Source organism: Penicillium malachiteum (genome assembly GCF_028827825.1).
Source record: "Penicillium malachiteum strain IBT 17515 chromosome Unknown utg000001l:1.0-8184562.0:1.0-8186909.0, whole genome shotgun sequence".
Classification (NCBI taxonomy): Eukaryota; Fungi; Ascomycota; class Eurotiomycetes; order Eurotiales; family Aspergillaceae; genus Penicillium; species Penicillium malachiteum.
Window position 1 is genome coordinate 2,299,843 of NW_026643094.1, and position 16,845 is coordinate 2,316,687.

At 47.7% G+C, this 16,845-nt stretch overlaps 7 protein-coding genes across 7 annotated transcripts; 4 read left to right on the forward strand and 3 right to left on the reverse strand.

Moving 5' to 3' along the window:
- Positions 1–73: 73 nt before the first annotated feature.
- Positions 74–4,376, forward strand: N7483_000857 (chromatin-binding protein RAD9; the record flags this gene model as incomplete). Its single annotated transcript, XM_057084295.1, has 3 exons — positions 74–130; positions 188–2,458; positions 2,511–4,376. 3 exons carry the CDS (start codon positions 74–76, stop codon positions 4,374–4,376), a joined length of 4,194 nt encoding a protein of 1,397 aa, XP_056950444.1.
- Positions 4,377–5,679: 1,303 nt separating this feature from the next.
- On the forward strand, positions 5,680–7,077 carry N7483_000858 (amine oxidase, flavin-containing superfamily; the record flags this gene model as incomplete). The annotated part of the gene is made up of 1 exon (XM_057084296.1): positions 5,680–7,077. The coding sequence occupies one exon, from the start codon at positions 5,680–5,682 to the stop codon at positions 7,075–7,077; it is 1,398 nt and encodes a 465-aa protein (XP_056950445.1).
- A 419-nt stretch (positions 7,078–7,496) lies between these two features.
- Positions 7,497–8,318, reverse strand: N7483_000859 (mitochondrial 54S ribosomal protein bL27m; the record flags this gene model as incomplete). The annotated part of the gene is made up of 1 exon (XM_057084297.1): positions 7,497–8,318. The coding sequence occupies one exon, from the start codon at positions 8,316–8,318 to the stop codon at positions 7,497–7,499; it is 822 nt and encodes a 273-aa protein (XP_056950446.1).
- Positions 8,319–8,688: 370 nt separating this feature from the next.
- Positions 8,689–10,296, reverse strand: N7483_000860 (uncharacterized protein; the record flags this gene model as incomplete). The annotated part of the gene is made up of 1 exon (XM_057084298.1): positions 8,689–10,296. The coding sequence occupies one exon, from the start codon at positions 10,294–10,296 to the stop codon at positions 8,689–8,691; it is 1,608 nt and encodes a 535-aa protein (XP_056950447.1).
- Positions 10,297–11,341: 1,045 nt separating this feature from the next.
- Positions 11,342–12,142, reverse strand: N7483_000861 (uncharacterized protein; the record flags this gene model as incomplete). The annotated part of the gene is made up of 2 exons (XM_057084299.1): positions 11,342–11,976; positions 12,040–12,142. The coding sequence occupies 2 exons, from the start codon at positions 12,140–12,142 to the stop codon at positions 11,342–11,344; spliced, it is 738 nt and encodes a 245-aa protein (XP_056950448.1).
- Positions 12,143–13,624: 1,482 nt separating this feature from the next.
- On the forward strand, positions 13,625–15,802 carry N7483_000862 (uncharacterized protein; the record flags this gene model as incomplete). Its single annotated transcript, XM_057084300.1, has 1 exon — positions 13,625–15,802. The coding sequence occupies one exon, from the start codon at positions 13,625–13,627 to the stop codon at positions 15,800–15,802; it is 2,178 nt and encodes a 725-aa protein (XP_056950449.1).
- Positions 15,803–16,257: 455 nt separating this feature from the next.
- Positions 16,258–16,691, forward strand: lcl2 (the record flags this gene model as incomplete). The annotated part of the gene is made up of 2 exons (XM_057084301.1): positions 16,258–16,435; positions 16,498–16,691. 2 exons carry the CDS (start codon positions 16,258–16,260, stop codon positions 16,689–16,691), a joined length of 372 nt encoding a protein of 123 aa, XP_056950450.1.
- Positions 16,692–16,845: the final 154 nt, after the last annotated feature.

Consider the following 16,845-nt stretch of genomic DNA (forward strand, 5'->3'; position numbering starts at 1 on the left):
ACGCAGGAGCCATAGCGTGAAAAATTGAGCATGAGAACATACATCAAATTTCATTAGACATCTAGAACGCGGGATGGAGACCCAGGACAGTATCGATATTGCACATCTGCAACGCGTCGCGTTGGGCCTTGTATGTAATGACCTGCAGTGTTCCAGATTCTTATTGGACTAATCTTGACGTCCCCAGCAGCACGACCCATTCCAGCACAGTATTCCCAGTTCAGTCAATTTCGACAGCGCTTCGACAAACCAACCGAATCATCCCAACTGCCAGCCTCATTCGTCTCATCATAACGCCTCGCCGATTGCCGACCGGTTGTCATCCACGGTTTTTTCGGACATCGTGAATACTCCCCACAATCGAGATCCAGGTCCATCGTCATATCAACGCCATGAAACAGACCCTATGAATTCGACTACAAGTGACCAGAGCAAGCCAACACCAATTCCAGGACCGCCGTCTGCAGCAATGGACTCCGCCAGCGCCCTACCAAGCGATACTCAAGTTGTCTCACAGTCTGTGTATGATAGTCTCATTCAAAGAAATGGAGAGTCTATGTATGGTGTTTCACAAACAGGGGCAGACGGTGCTACCCTTGTGACTTTGCACGAGGGTGACAGTGGCCATATTGACCTTCTTGCCGATTTTGACTCTGTACGCCACGGAACCAACATCTCCCCCGAGCAAGATGAAGAAAGCAACTACGATGGGAGCGAATCCTCTCCATTGGCATATCAACCCGAATTCTTTCCTGAATCCCAGCGTTTCGTGACTACTACCCCGGGCACTGCCGTTCGAAAAATCCGCACTCCACGAACCTCGACGACCGAGACGCCTAGCCTATCTCGAAATCCTCTCGCCGGAGACATCGAATCGAGCGGAGGCTTCATGGGCTTGAGTCAGCTGTTTAAAGCCACTCAGGCCCCATCATCTCCAATTGTTCATGGGCATCTGCCAGAGCTTGTGTCAGATCGACCCTCGCCGAACATACCAATCCAGGCGGCTCGGGTTGCCAACACCATGTCCTCGCCGCTTGTTCAGTTCGCCAGAGAATCATCGGAACCAAATCTCAACTACATATCCATGAAGGAATCACAATCACGACGTGATAGGTCCTTGGGAGAGCGCCTGACTCGCTCTGCGGATGATATGCAATCGGATGATCCTCTCGATCAGGAGTTCAATAAGGAATCCAGCTTTGTTGAGAATGCTCGACGTCAACGGCGACTGAATGAGGAGACTGCTGCTCAACTTGCGGCATTGAGAGCTCCTTCTAGATCTAGCGATCGTGTAGTTTTCCCAGAACCTGTAATCATGCATAATGATGCTGCAGGGAGTGAAGAAGAGACTGAACAGGAAGATGAAATAGCTCCTCAAGTGCCTCAGTCGCAGGAACTACCCCAATCCTCAGAGGAAGACAAGGAAAATTACAATGGTCCACCTCTTGTGATTGGGGCTAACAGTACACACGATCGACTCTCTCAGGCTCTTGCAATGGATAGTGGCCCCTCATCTCAGGTCGATGCTATCATGGAGGATGTTGTCCAGACGACTCAATCAAATTCTATGGAGGGTCAACATCAAGATCAATCATCGGGCCGTTCTTCTCAAATTATGGTGAAGGATTCTCAGCAATCCCCTCAGCCATCCCCCAGGCCCATGCCCCATGATCTTGAAATCCAGCAACAGCCCTCTGAGATGCAGCTCGATACCAACCCAAATAACACCGAAAACAATAACCCTTCTCCTGCTCGAGAGCGATCACAATCTTCGCCACCTCCATCCTTGCCAGTAGAAGGGCTCGAATCGACCGCGAGCAATGAGCCACAAACTCAAGATATTGACATGGTTCAGAATACCTCATCCAATGAGATTGGTCGTTTTAGCTCCAGCAACCCTCATGGCCCACCCAAGGTTGGACCATTCTCCCACAGTTCCCAGACTGCTCCTGGACAGAAGTCCTCCTCAATGCCTTCTCGGATCACTGAGACGCCCGTTAATCTACGTCCAGGTACCGGTGATATGGCCAGATTGACCAGTATTCCAGAGACCAGCCCAAGCCACAATCAAAACGACTGGGAAGCGCAATCTCATGGTGGTAATCCAAACAACGAAGATGATGACCTTCCTCCCATGTTCCCTGCTGGCAGCGCCTATCGCACTAGTCAAGTCCGGGGGTCCCAAGGTCGTGGTGCCCTTTCGTCGCCCGTCAAAACTTTGCAGTCACAAGCACAATCTCAAATTCTCTCTAGCCCAAGTGGAAGACAACGTCGGGCCTTGACTGAAATCGCCTCCGACTGTTCCCCTCAGGTTGATTTCAAGGTGGGAGACTTCGGTATGGATTTCTTTACAGCCGACGATGAACATTTCAGCTCCGTAGTTCATGGTTCTCCGAGTCGACCCAGAAAGAAGCGACGAGGCAACCTTGGCCAGACCTTCAATACTTCCGACACTGCGGTTCCTGCAACCCCCCCGTGCCCTACCTCCAAAGACTACAGCTCCTATCCAGGAGAGCCCTGCTCAACAAGTCTCTACCGAAACCGTCCATGTACCTGCGACTACAGTACGCAGACACTCTAGACCTGCCCGTCGAGATGCGAATGTATGGGAACCAGATAGCTCTCCTCAACAACCGATCCGGCGTCGGAAATCAAGGATCCAAAAACTATCCACCTCTGAAACCCAGGTGGATCGTCAAGTTTCAGCGCAAAAGGATGAACCTAAAAATCTTCAAAGGCCTGAGGTTGTTATCCAGATTTCTGAGTATCAACGATCTCTATCTCAACAGTATCAGTCTTCTGAACTGACAGAGCTCGATTTCGACTCCGAGGACCGACCAATGTCGGAAAGCAATACCGCCAACAGTCCTCCAATAACGCCACGCGCTTTCACAAACTCCTCTGAAAGTGTTGAGGTTGCACCCAGGCAAGTTATTGCTGTGTGGCAAGGTCAAAAACGTGCATACTACCCCGGTACTTACTATGGGACGCCCGCTGGTATCTCAGAATCCAAATATACCGTGCAATTTGAAGACAGTCTTCCTGTTGAAGTCGCGAAGGGTCTTGTCAAAAGACTTGAGCTCCGGGTCGGAGACGGAGTCAAAGTCGATATGCCCGATGTTCCCAAAGTCACTCACATCATCCGTGGTTTTGCTGATAAACACACCAAGGAGGATCTTGCTCGCGCTGCCAGCAGTGGATATGTTCCCCAAACCGACATTTACGGCCACGCTTCAGTCATTATCGGCCTTAAACAACGTCAGAGCCTTCCCAGTGGAGGCCTGAACAGTCGGGAACATGTCATGAAAATCCCAATCTCTAAGATTTACATGGACAATAACCTATGGAATCGATTCAAGGACCGGCCTTTTACCTATCAACCCGAGCCAGCACCCCAAGCAGCTGCTTTCCACCCTCACACTCCGTCAGAAAAGTCTTGCATAGCAGTATCTCCTAACGTTCTCTTCTCTCGCCCTACTCAGTCAACAAGTGGTATCTTTGCGAATATGGCATTTGCCGTCTCGTTCAAGGAAGACAAAACTGCCAAGACTCGCATTGCCAAACTCATTACGAACAATGGTGGCTCTATCCTTCATGATGGATTCACTCAATTGTTTGAGACTTCTTCGATCATTCCCCTTGATAGCCCAACAAAAGCATCTGAGAAAGATGAACCTGGTAGTTCTAGCTTGCGCTTGACACCTCTAGCTGACAATGTTGGATTCGCTTGTCTTATTGCTGATACGTATTCTCGTCGCGAAAAATACATGCAGGCTCTTGCATTGGGTCTACCCTGTCTCGCAGGTCGTTGGGTTGAGGATTGCATTGCCAGCGGACATGTTATCGACTGGGACGTCTATCTGCTACCTGCTGGAGATTCCACATACCTTGGTGGTGCCACGAAGTCTCGAATGATGATACCCACCCCACCATCGGAGGCTCGTCTCCCGGAGACAATTGCCGCAAGGCCGCAGCTACTGAAAGGAAAGTCTGTGCTCATTGTGACAGGCCGTGGCAAAGCAGAAGAAAAACGCAGGGCTTACATCTTTCTTACGTTTGCTCTGGGCGCTTCTCGTGTTGAAAGTGTACCTGATCTTGAAGCCGCTCGCGAAGTGATAGAAGCTCAGGCTGAGGCCAGCTTGCCTTGCAAATGGGACTTGGTCTATGTGGAGGATGCGGATCAAGCTTCGGCAAAATCCATGCTCACTCCCACTCCGAAAACACAAAACGCTACTCCAACTCGTGGCAGGAAACGTAAGAAGTCCGCTGCGTTTAACTTGTCGAGTTCTACGAATGACTTCTCGCCCATCGCAAGGGTTGTTGGAAATGAGTTTGTTTGTCAGAGTCTTATTCTGGGGAAGTTACTTAGAGAGTGATTCCTTTTCTATGTATTTTCAACTCATGTAGCGTTTACTATAACTCGATACCAATTTCATTCTCAGTTTTCACATTCAATGAATCTTTTACAGTCCCTGCCACCGGAATACTATGCTTTTGAAGCATCATGGTATATACCGCTTGATACTTCCAAGGTCTAATCATCTCTGTATTGCTTTCGGGGTTGCTTTCCAGCTCAGTTGTGGACATTGGCAGCTACTTCGGCATGTATGGAGTTAGGAGCCATAAAGTATGTTCAAGTTTCTGGGATACACAGGGACATGACCAGTTTAAGAAATGCTCAAATTGACTCTTCAAAGGTTTGACGTTATTTCTTATTCAAGTTGAGATGGGCTTACCAGGACCTGATCTGAGTGCTGTGACTAGTAGTAAGTAGTACTAGTAGCACAATGGCACTTGACCTCTCACATGTGCAGGCAATAGTACTGGCAGCCTTATCATGCATTTCATATCCCAAGGCTAGGCCTAATCATCAGATCAACGGATTAGGAAGTTTTGAAGCCATCATGTCCCAAGGAATGAACAAAACGAGGATATCTGAAAAGAATTCCGATGTGTTCGATTGTCATTTCTCGGAGGCTTAATTGTCTTTGCAATCACGGAAGATATCATGATGGCAAGAATCTTTTAGAACATTCGCAGATAAAATTCTAGGCCTGAGCGGCTCTCATGTGTTATTTAATCTTAAAGTTTTGCCAAAATATGAATCTGTCCTTTTTACCATCAATTTCAGTATTGACAGGTCGCATTCAAAGTCTTGGTCTCTATTAAGGCCGATATCGGTTGAGGCTACGGTTACCACTGCCGACACATGTATGATGATCTTCCTAATAAAGCATGGAAATGCCATCATTATACACTGTTTAGGTGGAGATTCGGGGTTTGGGTCAAGGATCTTTTAAAAAAAGCATTGCTTTCTAATTCTTTTCTTCACATTGTATTGGCTATACCAAGCAGGAATGAACATCGGCATTCCAGCATAGCTAATACAGCCAATCAGTCAAATTGAAACCTGGCTCACCGTCGACCAAATCCATAGTAATGCTAGCTAGGGGTTTATAACAATAAGAATTTGGGTCTTGCATGAAAAGAGGACAAATTATATACTCTCCTGGCGGTTGATACTGTGCCACAAAGTAGACTTCAATTACATCTATGAATTTCCTGAAACCAGCTTAAGCATTATGGGACAACCTTGAGTATAAAATGAATTGTAAAAGCCAGACACATGAGAACAACATACCTCAAAAACACTAACAAAAATATCCTTTCAGGAACAGCATGGCCAGCATGTTCTGGAAAGCTCGTACGGCCTTACTTGCCTGTTGGCTTATCTCTAGCCTTTCATTTGGCCTGTGTGAAGACTCGAATGACACCATCTTCCGTGATATTGCCATCATTGGTGGTGGCGCCTCAGGAACCTACTCCGCGATCAAACTCCGTGACCAGGGCAAATCAGTCATCTTGATTGAGAAAGAAGATGTTCTCGGCGGCCATACCAATACCTACCGAGATCCGCACACCAACACATCTGTGGATTATGGCGTTCTCGTTTTCCATGACCAGAAAGTAGTCAAAGACTATTTCAAAAGGCTGAATGTATCTTGGGTGATTACACGCCCTGAATTCGGTGCATCTACTCCCAATTACCTGGACCCGAAGACTGCGAAATCCATCAAATTCACAAGCTCTGATCCAACCTCGGCTTTGGTCGCATATGCAACTGAACTATCGAAATATCCAAAGCTTGAAGAAGGTTTCTTCCTCCCAGATCCTGTCCCGGAGGATTTACTCTTGCCACTTGGGAAATTCATCGAGAAATACCCAGATATAGGCAATGCCACATACCTGGCATTCAATTATGGCCAAGGCTTGGGAGATTATCTCAAGCAACCAGCGCTCTACGTGTTCAAGAACTTCGGACTAGATATCATACGGGATATTGCCAGTGGCTTTCTGATACCAGCCAGCGGAAACAACTACGAGATCTACGCCCGTGCAACCAAGATTCTCGGCTCTGACGTCCTCTTGAAAAGCGTTGTTGTCGACACCCCACGACGAGATGAGAATGGAGTTCAATTGATCATCCGAACGCCAAATGGAAATCGCAAAGTGAACGCAAACAAGCTCTTGATCACCATCCCTCCCAAGCTGGAAAATTTAGACAAATTTGCCCTGGATCGTCACGAAACTGAACTCTTCGGCAAGTTCATGAATACGGGTTACTACACTTGTCTAGTGAACAACACCGGACTTCCGCAAAACTTCACATCATACTCCGTGAGCCCTGATACTCAGCTCAATATTCCCAATCTACCCGGCGTCTACAATATCGTCCCAACGGCTATCGAGGGCGTCTTCGATGTCAAGTACGGTAGTCCGAGTACCTTACCTGATAGCTATGTTAAAAGCGAGATTGCCTCGTACATCAAACAGTTGCAGGCTGGTGGACTCGCTGAACGAGTCCCAGGCAAGCCGAATTTCGTGGCTTTCAAAAGCCATGCACCGTTTGAGTTGACCGTGTCTACGGATCATATCGTCAACGGGTTCTACAAAGAGTTGTATAACTTGCAGGGCTATCGCAATACTTGGTATACTGGAGCTGCGTTTCATACTCAGGATTCGGCGATGCTTTGGAATTTCACTCGCTCTTATGTGCTTCCGAGGTTATTGGACTGATGTGGTGATTCAATGTTGATTTTCTGTGGTTTTAGTCCGGTACTTGATGGTTTCATTATCATGGATATCTGTGGATTTCCATAAAATCGAGCGTTTTCTTCTTACTATGCAAGATACCGGTAGTATTCTTCCAAGGTTTGCACTTCGGTGCTCGGTGTTTCAAGACTTTCGCTCTCCGGGACAGAGTCAATGCTTGATTCTCGTCAAAATAGATAAATCAAAAGTCTAAATTGGAAGAGAGGTTATATGCCGAACCTCCCGAGCAGTCAATCAGTAAAGTAAACCAAAGATTTGAATGGTACAAAGGGAGATATAATTTGTAAAAAGGAAAATGTTCTTTCTATAATACAGAGAAACACCGGGGACAAGCCCTCATATCGCTACAGAAATCCAGAAGTGATGGACTGCATCATGCACACTTATTTAGCCTTGGCAGACTTCTTTTTGCCCTTCAAACTCTTCATCTGGGCAGCACGCTCAGCACGAGCCTGTCGCTTCCTCCAAGCAAGCCATCGGTTCCCGCGGTCATAGGGCTTGGCAAAGATTCCAGCCTTCTCAGCAGCACGACCAATAACCCAATTGGCCTCACGGTACATGTAACCAGGACGAAGCTCGGGACCGGACTCAGCATCCACAGCGGACACGCCGTCCACCTGGGTACCGTTCTCATCAATGGAAGCCACAAGATCAGATTGAGCAACCACAGCATCCATGCGCGGCACTCCAACCATGTTCAGCTTGCGTCGAGTCGGCGCATTACGGGGAACCGGAAGCTTCCCTTCCTTCTCAAAGACCACTCCAATGTATCGTCGTTTTGTGTGGCGTTCAGGGTCTAAGTAGTACCGAACATAACCAGCCTGAGTAGCGTAGATTGTGTGGTCGCGACCCATCCCGCAGTTATCACCAGGAAACCATTTCGAACCGCGCTGGCGGAAGATAATGCATCCCGGAACGACGTATTCGCCGCCGGTTCGCTTCGCACCGAGACGCTTACCGGCAGGATCGCGGGAGTGTCGATTGGCTGTTCCTTGGGAGGCGTGCGAGGCGTAACGCACTTGGGAGAATGGGAGGAGAGTGCGAGAAAGAGATGGTGTAGGTGTGGTTTTCGGAAGAGCGAGGTTTGCGGAGAGGGTTCGTGAAATTAGGGATTGTGGCTGGTAGATGGACGAAGCCGATCGAATTGAGGGTGTGAATGCCCGTTCAAGCGCCCTTAGAGGCGCCAGAAATCTGGGTTGCAACATTGTTAAGTAATTCGAGGATAGCTCTGGGGTTGCGGATGAATCGCGAATCTCCAAAGGGGAACTTTTTCTTGGAGGCTTGGCATCACGTGATGTACATAGTATGGAAGATATTGAATTAAACAAGATAAAGATAAATAAAATAGGAGATAATAGTGAGTCTTATAAAAGATTATGGATGAAATACTATACTCACTCAAAAAGGTGAATAAAACGTTGAAAAGGTCGTTGTGGAAAAGGTGTGGAAATGCGGTCTCAACAACAGTGATCCTGCCGCGGATCAACTATCTACTAACATCTATCTCTTCTGGGTGGCAGACTGGCAGTTAATTGAAAAAAACCACGCAGACTTTTATTCCTCATAACAGTCTGATCAGAAGTACGGCAATGTCTCAAACCATTCTCCAAAGAGATCAATCTTATCCTGCGAGGCAATCGGGATCGGTCCCCAGCCATTCCCAACATGCTGTACCACCTCCGTGCTGTTTGTGGCAGCCCATTCCACGAGTTGGCGGCCCGCAGAATGCACTCCATTGGGGTTTCCCGTCTTGATGAAGTTGACCCAGTAGGAGTTCATCTGGTCGGCAATCCAATAGTCCTTCGCCATCCATGGAAGGTCGGTAGTATCATACAGGTTATTCAGCACATAGTTGATCTCCGACTCATGATAAGCTCCCTGATCTTGACCGGGTGGTGCATGGTCCCAGAAGTAAGTATACACAGGTGCTGTTCGAGCTGTAGCCCAGAGCTGTGCCCACAGCCATGTGCCCACTGTGGAGCGCTCGGTCCATTGTGCATTAAACGCGCCGCGGGCTTGTTGTGATGTGCTAGCTGGGTACTCAACTAGAAAGCGCTCCAGCCATTTTCCTGAGAAGCTGTCGGTCATGTTGGCCAGGTACTCTGCCACAGTGATGTTTATGCCATAGACCGCGCCATTCTCGTCCTTGGCATTCCCAGTGATGATGGGTACGTTATGCGCAAGTCCCTTGACCAATGTGTTATAGTATGTGTCCGGCATCGCATAATAGTCGAGCGTGGCCGAGAACATCCATTCAGCATCGCCATTTAGCCCGCCGCTTGCGGTGATAAGATCGTCCATTGGCAGGCTACGTAGCTCAGCAACTGTGCTCACGTTGAGCGATGCCAAATACTCAATGCCTTCGGCTTCTGAAGCCTCCAGCGTTATATAAGCCTCGGCTACACTTGAGCAGAGCGGATCTTGAATATCGCGCACACCATTTTCAATAATAGCGCCAACAATTTGACCTTTCGTTAATGGACTGTTAAGGATGTGTTGACTCGCTGCTGACCCGGCAGATTGGCCCATGACAGTGATGTGTTCCGGATCTCCTCCAAAGGCAGCAATATTCTCGCGAATCCATTTCAGGGCAGCAAATTGGTCAGACATGCTCCAGTTACCAGAGGAATTCGATCCAGAGACCTTATAGAATTCAGCTGTCAGCTCCGGATGAGCCAGCCAACCAAAGGAGCCTGTCCTGTAGTTATAGTTTACGAAGACAATACCCTTGTCGGCCATCCCACCGCCATTGAAGAGCACATCTGCTGCCGTGGACTGTGCTGGGTTGCTCCACATGACAACAGGTAGACGGGCATCAGTTGAATTAGCTGCACTCCAAATGTTCAAATTGAGACAATTCTCGTCAATGGTAAACTTGGTCGGGCCTGATGTCGCTGACGGACAGATTGGGCCCCAGTCAGAGGTATCTAATGTGTCGTTCCAAGGGCTGGCAGGCTGGGGTTCTCGGAAGCGATTCAAGCCAGCAGTTGTACCCGAAAAGGGGATTCCTTTCCATACGGTGATATCCCGCCAATGCGTCAGATTCCCAATAGGCGAGCTATTGAACGCTGGATATCCCTGGATGTCACCATATTGGGTCTTTATCACCCTCTCGTACAGTGCCGCGGATACCGAGATGGGTGCAAGTAAGGCAGTGAGAATGACACTCAGCAGCTTGGCCATCTCGACTAAAGAACAAAAGAAAAGTTTATAACAGATCTTTTCCGACAAAACCCTGGTCCCAATTGAACAAACTTGATACAACAATCCATGCTCTTGAATCCCTTTATCAGATAACAGCTGTCGCCCTGTAGCTTAAACTAACTCTCAATTGCTCTTCACCATCAGGTATTCTATCTCAGTTTCTTTCCCCACAATCCATCATTTGTGTTCATAGCTCTATGTACCCTTTTTCATCTACCCCACAAGATCTCGAAGATCATGACCTTTTCAGGATAACAGGCCCGAATCCCCACCGAGCCTAAAATCAAGAGCAGAGAATATACACCATGCATGCTTACTACTTCAAATATTGTCTGGGGACAAAGCATCGATGGATCGACACTGCCAGGGATTCCCCGCCCAGATCCACTCACAGCAGATGATTGATAGATTTCTGTTTCCCCGCAGATTTATCGGCAATTTTGCATCGGAAATTGATTATGCTCCGTGGTCCGGACCACCTGGCAGTGATGACATCTGGCGCTATTGGTAGATGAGAGGGGTCGTGAGTATGGCAAGGTCCTAACGTTCTGAAATTGACGTCAAAACTTAAATTAATTTTAATATACACTCGGATCAACGGTTGGAATCTTACTGCCCATGTGCTTGGGGAATGAATACCTGCATTGGTTCTGCCTAGAGTATTGCCCAAGCGCCTGTGAGTGGTCATTGCTTAACCTGTCTGCAAACCAGTATGAAAAGATACAGGCTCACCATTTCAAGTTCCAGTGGGGTAATGGATGATGAAGCAGAATCTGAGTATACAAATTTAGATGGAGCACTTGAACTTGAAAACATAGACATCTGATGTCATAATATCATGCACAACTTACAAAGGGCGTACATCATCACTGGCATGTATACACCTCGGCAGATACCCTGCCAGTGCCCATTGAGTCCCGAGTTCATATCACACTGCTACTAGTAAGTACAACCATCACAGCCTCCATGGGGTCCACTTCGCTAGTGGGTAACACTCAAAAAATGTTGCAGATCGTAATGCTAACTAGTACCAAGAGTCATCCATGTAGGTGCAGTTTGTAGTCAGAGTCAAGGCAGCGGAAGCTGTGTCTCCACCGTCACTATGGTTGAAACCCTGATTCAAAGACATGATCTGACCAGTAGTGACCTCAAACTCACGCGCCACATCAACAAATGTACCATAGTGGAAGTTAAAGGTGCGCAAAATACATTCAGTATTCTCACACAGAGGAATCTTGACCAACTGGCCCATTTCTAATTCAGTGTAAGGGCCAGGGTCCAGGTCAACGATATACGCTGTCTGCGCTGCGTATGAGAGAATCGAGTCAACAGTAACGTTGTACCGCACATTGGCAATCTTCTGAATGGTATCTCCAGGCATGGTGGTGTATACATGCGGACCGCCAACCACGCAGGGGTTGGTAGTCTCGGTGTTATTTTGGTCCAAACAGGAGAAATCGTCCGGATGGGCGGACTCAGCTGGAATCAAAAACTTTTCTCCAGGATATATGAAATCAGGATCAGCTAGTCCATTCATCCGGGCTAGATCACAGACACCCACTCGATATGTGGCGGCCAAGTCCCAGACAGTATCGCCTTCCTTCACAAAGATGGTCTTGCCGATGCTTATATTTGCATTTACCAAAGGATAGTCGGTGGCTGTTTGTATTAGCACCTGGGCATGAGCAGGATTTCCGATTATCTACAGCAGATAACACTCACTGGCCCGGGAATTGAATATTTCATGGCCTTGAGGAAGGGCCAAGATGCTGCGCGCAAACATCAAGAACATGCCAGCTGCACCGGCGGTAAAAAGACGAGGCATTATGAGAATGGCTGATTTGTTACGATTAATGAGTTGCTTTCCTGAAATTTTTCAGGGTTCCAACCTTGACTGTAGGGTTTTCGTACATGAATTTATACGATCAAGTCCTACTAATGGCCTTGGCATCTGCAGGATTTTGGGGTCACGGTCCCCAGATCAAGAGTGAATGAATTCTCATGGCATTTTTTGGGCCTGTGTGTTACTTCTCCCTATCCGATATAATCGATTGAGCTAGCCTCTGCATACATTGGAAGAACCTTTCACACAGAGGTCTTGGAAACCTAGTCGACGTACAGAACTAGTAGGAGGCTCAATCATTTTCTTTTGGAACCCCTTGAAATGGGTAGTTTTGTTAAATGCGTTCATTTCCAAGATTCCCAGCCCCCGTATAAACAGATACTGACCCTACCAGTGTTAGGATTCTCCTTCCAGCTGACCACTTACAAGTTGAACATTGCAATTGCATAATTCATTTGCACATCGGTCCAGACTTCCCCACATTCCAGCTTAATCCCGCAATTCCCCGAAGTTTTGAGGATTTTGTTGAACACCGAGCCCACAGTTGTGGCGCGGTAACCGACGACCTTGCCATATTTTCGGCCTTCAAGTACAAAACAGGACTATAAAACCTTACAATATCGGATAAAGCCGAGGATTATGTGGGGGGTCGGAATTGTCGGCATTTCCAAGATTTTCACTGCAAGAAGTAGGGCTACTAAATCTTAAATCAGCGGTAAATTGTGGGAATTGTGGGGTAAAACGAACTATGCTGCTAACTACATGTATCTTAACCTGTGGACACTTCATACTGCTACCTAGGTAGTATGTTGGGGCCGGCTTAAACTTGAACCGGCGCAGAAAACTATAGAACAAAAATGAGAAACGAAGATTCATCTATTTGACAGGTGCATATGTGTTTAGATGAAAAAGAGATAAGTCCTCTATTCCAAGGTTGGTTTGAAAGAAACCTTCCTTTTCTCCAAACATTTTATATTCCTAAGAATTTCCTTTCTTAGACTTAGCCATGATAACCAAAGTAGACATGGGTGATAGATATCATCGAATTTTAGTCTAGATTACCATCAAGCTGGATGTATGGAGTATAATATGACGAGATCGGGATTGATAGTAGCTTTGCGGGGTCCTATAACTTGGAGTCTGTCATCTGACGTCCCCGGGGTTTCTTTCGCTTATTTTAACTCGGAGTCGTAAGCTAGTGGATGCAGGTCCTCTTGTGGCCCGGTCTTGCAGTTGTTGAATTGACCCACACGTCATGAATCAGAGCTTTCCCGCGCTTGTATGTTCTGTGCCAGTGCCAGTGGGCCATTACCGGACTATATAATACTAGGAACCAAGCCAATATTGAAGAATGAAGGCAACGTCTGATCAAGGTACCTGTGAGGGACGCATACTCTTGCCCTCTTTCTCTGCCCACATCCTACCAGCGTGACTCACTTGGTATCATTCAATCTTTTGCCTGCCATGCTCTCTTCACCTCTTTGCATGCTCACTGGTCTCGTTGCCATCAGTGGGCTGGTAACTGAGAGCACAGCGCGTATACAATATCGACGTGCCACGAACACTATAGATCATGTCACTGAGACCTCCGTGACTGTTTCAAGCACGTCTGCAGCTTGTGCTTCCGCCACGTATCAGTTGCAGGACGCTCCAATTGATATTGACGACACTCAGACTCAAGATTTTGAATTGAAGGCCAACTGTGGACTTACTTGGAACATCTCAAGCCTTGCGGACGTGACTTCCTGGTTCGTTGACTGCAAAAACCAATCAATTTTTGGTCAAAGCAGTAACGTAGCCCAAGTTGCTACTGTCAATGGCAACCTGTTGACCATTCAGCTGGATGCTTCGAAGATCACCAGCTTTTCCACCAATGGACCTGGTACACTCACGATCCGGCCACCATCCCGCGCCTTGAGGACCACTGGAAAGACCACCTATATTCCGACTAGTGTGGTGGTTGGCAGCTACAAGATCCCGAAATTGAACATCATGAGCGATATCAGAGGCAGTGCTTACACCCACGCCAAGAGTACCCTGAAGGAGATGTTTGGTATCGATGTCGAATACTATGCGGGCACAAGTGCGAAGTTTTTCTTGGATCTGCCGGGTTTGGACGATGCCAGGATTAACTCTGATAATGCTACCATCACCCTCACAGATGGCGACGGCTACTATACCTCGGAGTATAACCTGACATCCAACAAACTGGCAGATTCTTGGCTCAATGGCTGGACCGAGTACTCTCTCAACAAGGGAGATCTGGTCATCAACACTGGCGACTATCTTATCACAGATTCCGACAGTGGTCGAGAATGGAGCTGTCTGGGAGGTAACGGACAGGGCCAATACCTATTCAATCTACAAGTGGCTGGTATCACCTATAACGGATTGCCGGTGACCCCTGAGACTTTCCCCGTTCAAGTCTACATCTATGGTTACAACTACACAGCTGATGCTCTTACCAAATATGGTGAGGGTACCATCATCGTACCTGTTATGGAGCCATTGAGCGACAAGATCAGCAACCCTCCTCAACGCGGCAGTTCGGTAGAATATACCTGGGTTGGCCTTGGGAATAAGCCCAACCTCGGTGATGCCTTCGCTGATGATGTCTACATTACATGGCCTGTTGGTACCGACGCCTCGAACCTTGAAGCCTGTGACGTCCAGATCGTACTCCACAGCGTTCATGGAGCCACCTTCACCTTGATGGCGGGTCGTGATTTTGTGCTCAGCACGTCTAGTGGCGAGACCCAGATCGCTGTCATTTTGCAAAACTGGCCATTTGAGCCCGTTTACCCTACCATGAGCATCACTGTGAATGGAGACCGACTCAAGGGTACCAAGCCATCGCTAGCAAGTCTCACTAAGAACTATGATATTGCGAGCATGTTCGTCTACCTTGCTCAACAGGGTGGTGGCGGCACCACTGTTGACGGAACGGTGACTGCATACAGCTTTTATGGCTTTGAAAACCTGGACAATGTCAGTCAGATTGCAGAGCCAGCCAACTACACTCTGGGTACTACCGTCAAGGGTGTAGAGAAGTACTATGCGGAGGATTCTAATGGAACCGGTGTCCTTGTCAACTCATCATCCGCTGCAACTGTGTATGATGGCTCAGGCGTTGATGACATGAACATCCAGCTGATCGGGAACACCCTATACATCACCACCCGGGTCAACGCAACCGCCACTGAAACTATTAAGGATGAAGCTGTCACTTTCACCAAGTCTTACTCTGGAGGTGCCACCCTTTCGCCCGATGTGGCCGACCCTTCTCTGACAGGCCAGCCTGGATACGCCATCAACCGGACAAACACATGGATCTTCCACGAGAAGTGGGCCTGGCAGCCCAGCATCAAGGTTGGCTGGGGTGGAATCTATATCGAGCCCTACACCGGCAAGTTTGAATGGACTATGACCAAGGGTTCCAGTCAACTGTTCACTGCCGATGTCCCTTCGGTTAACTGGACTTTGTTCGGTAACATCACATCACCCGACACCAAGATCACTAGTGCTGGAAACTTGACTATCGCCATTGATGAAACGGCTGAGGCAATCGCTGTCATCGCTACCTCCACGACGGACAAGTCTTACGGAGGTAAGGGAACCGTCAACGTCGAGGTTACTGACTGAACGAACAAACTCGATCTGATATCCGAGTCTGAAATTCAACCTCGTGTGTGATACCTGCAGTTGACCTTGAGCTCCGAGTCTCTGGAGATTTATTAATATAATGTAAACATGGCAAACTTGAGTGTGAAGGAGATTGGAAATTTTAACTAGTACTATTAGTAGTATGAATACTTCACCATGCAGCAAAAAGAAAAATGTTTAATCATCTTAATCAAAGTCCCTGTAATTGAATGCTAGGTATTAAGTCTTAGCAATAATCATTCGCATTCAAGTTCAAGTTGTTCAAGTTTGAAAACCTTCTAGGCCTACTATGCTAGTGCCCAGATCCAGCCCGTGCGGCGATTATATGGAATGACTAAGCATCAATCCAAAGGTCCGCGGGCTGGAAACTGGCAACATCTATAACTACAACTCACCAATATCACCACGAGGCTCAGTCATTTCCAATTTAAGCCATGATGCGGTCATACCTCCAGGCCCTGTGTGCATTCCTCATGCTTGCATCAGTTGCTCAGGCGCAATTCAATTTCTTCGATCACATGTTTGGAGGCAACCAGCAACAACAAGGTCATCAGCAAGGCTCGCAGGATGTCCCTAGCGATAGCGGTCGGTACCAAAACGCATGGAGCTCAGGTTTGAATCTGTCACCTATCATTAACATCTTTGTGTTCCTATCGTCTAACTCATTTCCACAGCGCAATGCAGCAACTACCTTTGCCCTGGAACCCTCGCCTGCGTTAGCTTCCCGCACCACTGCCCATGTCCCCACCCCGATGTCGAAGAGAAGGTTGAACTAGCCGATGGAAGTGCGATCTGTGTGTCCAAGGGAGGATTTAAGGCGGGCGAAGCGACAAGAAAGATTGAGTTGGCTCGCAAGGGACTCCTGTGAGATATTGGCCGTTGATACAGTCGCCAGCATAAGCCTTGAAAATGTGCATGTTTTGCCACGAATCGCCTGAGTGCGTTGTATATGGAAGCTTGGAATCATTATCAAACACATTGTTCCCCGCTGATTCGGGCTACCACCCTTGAAGAAGTTCGCC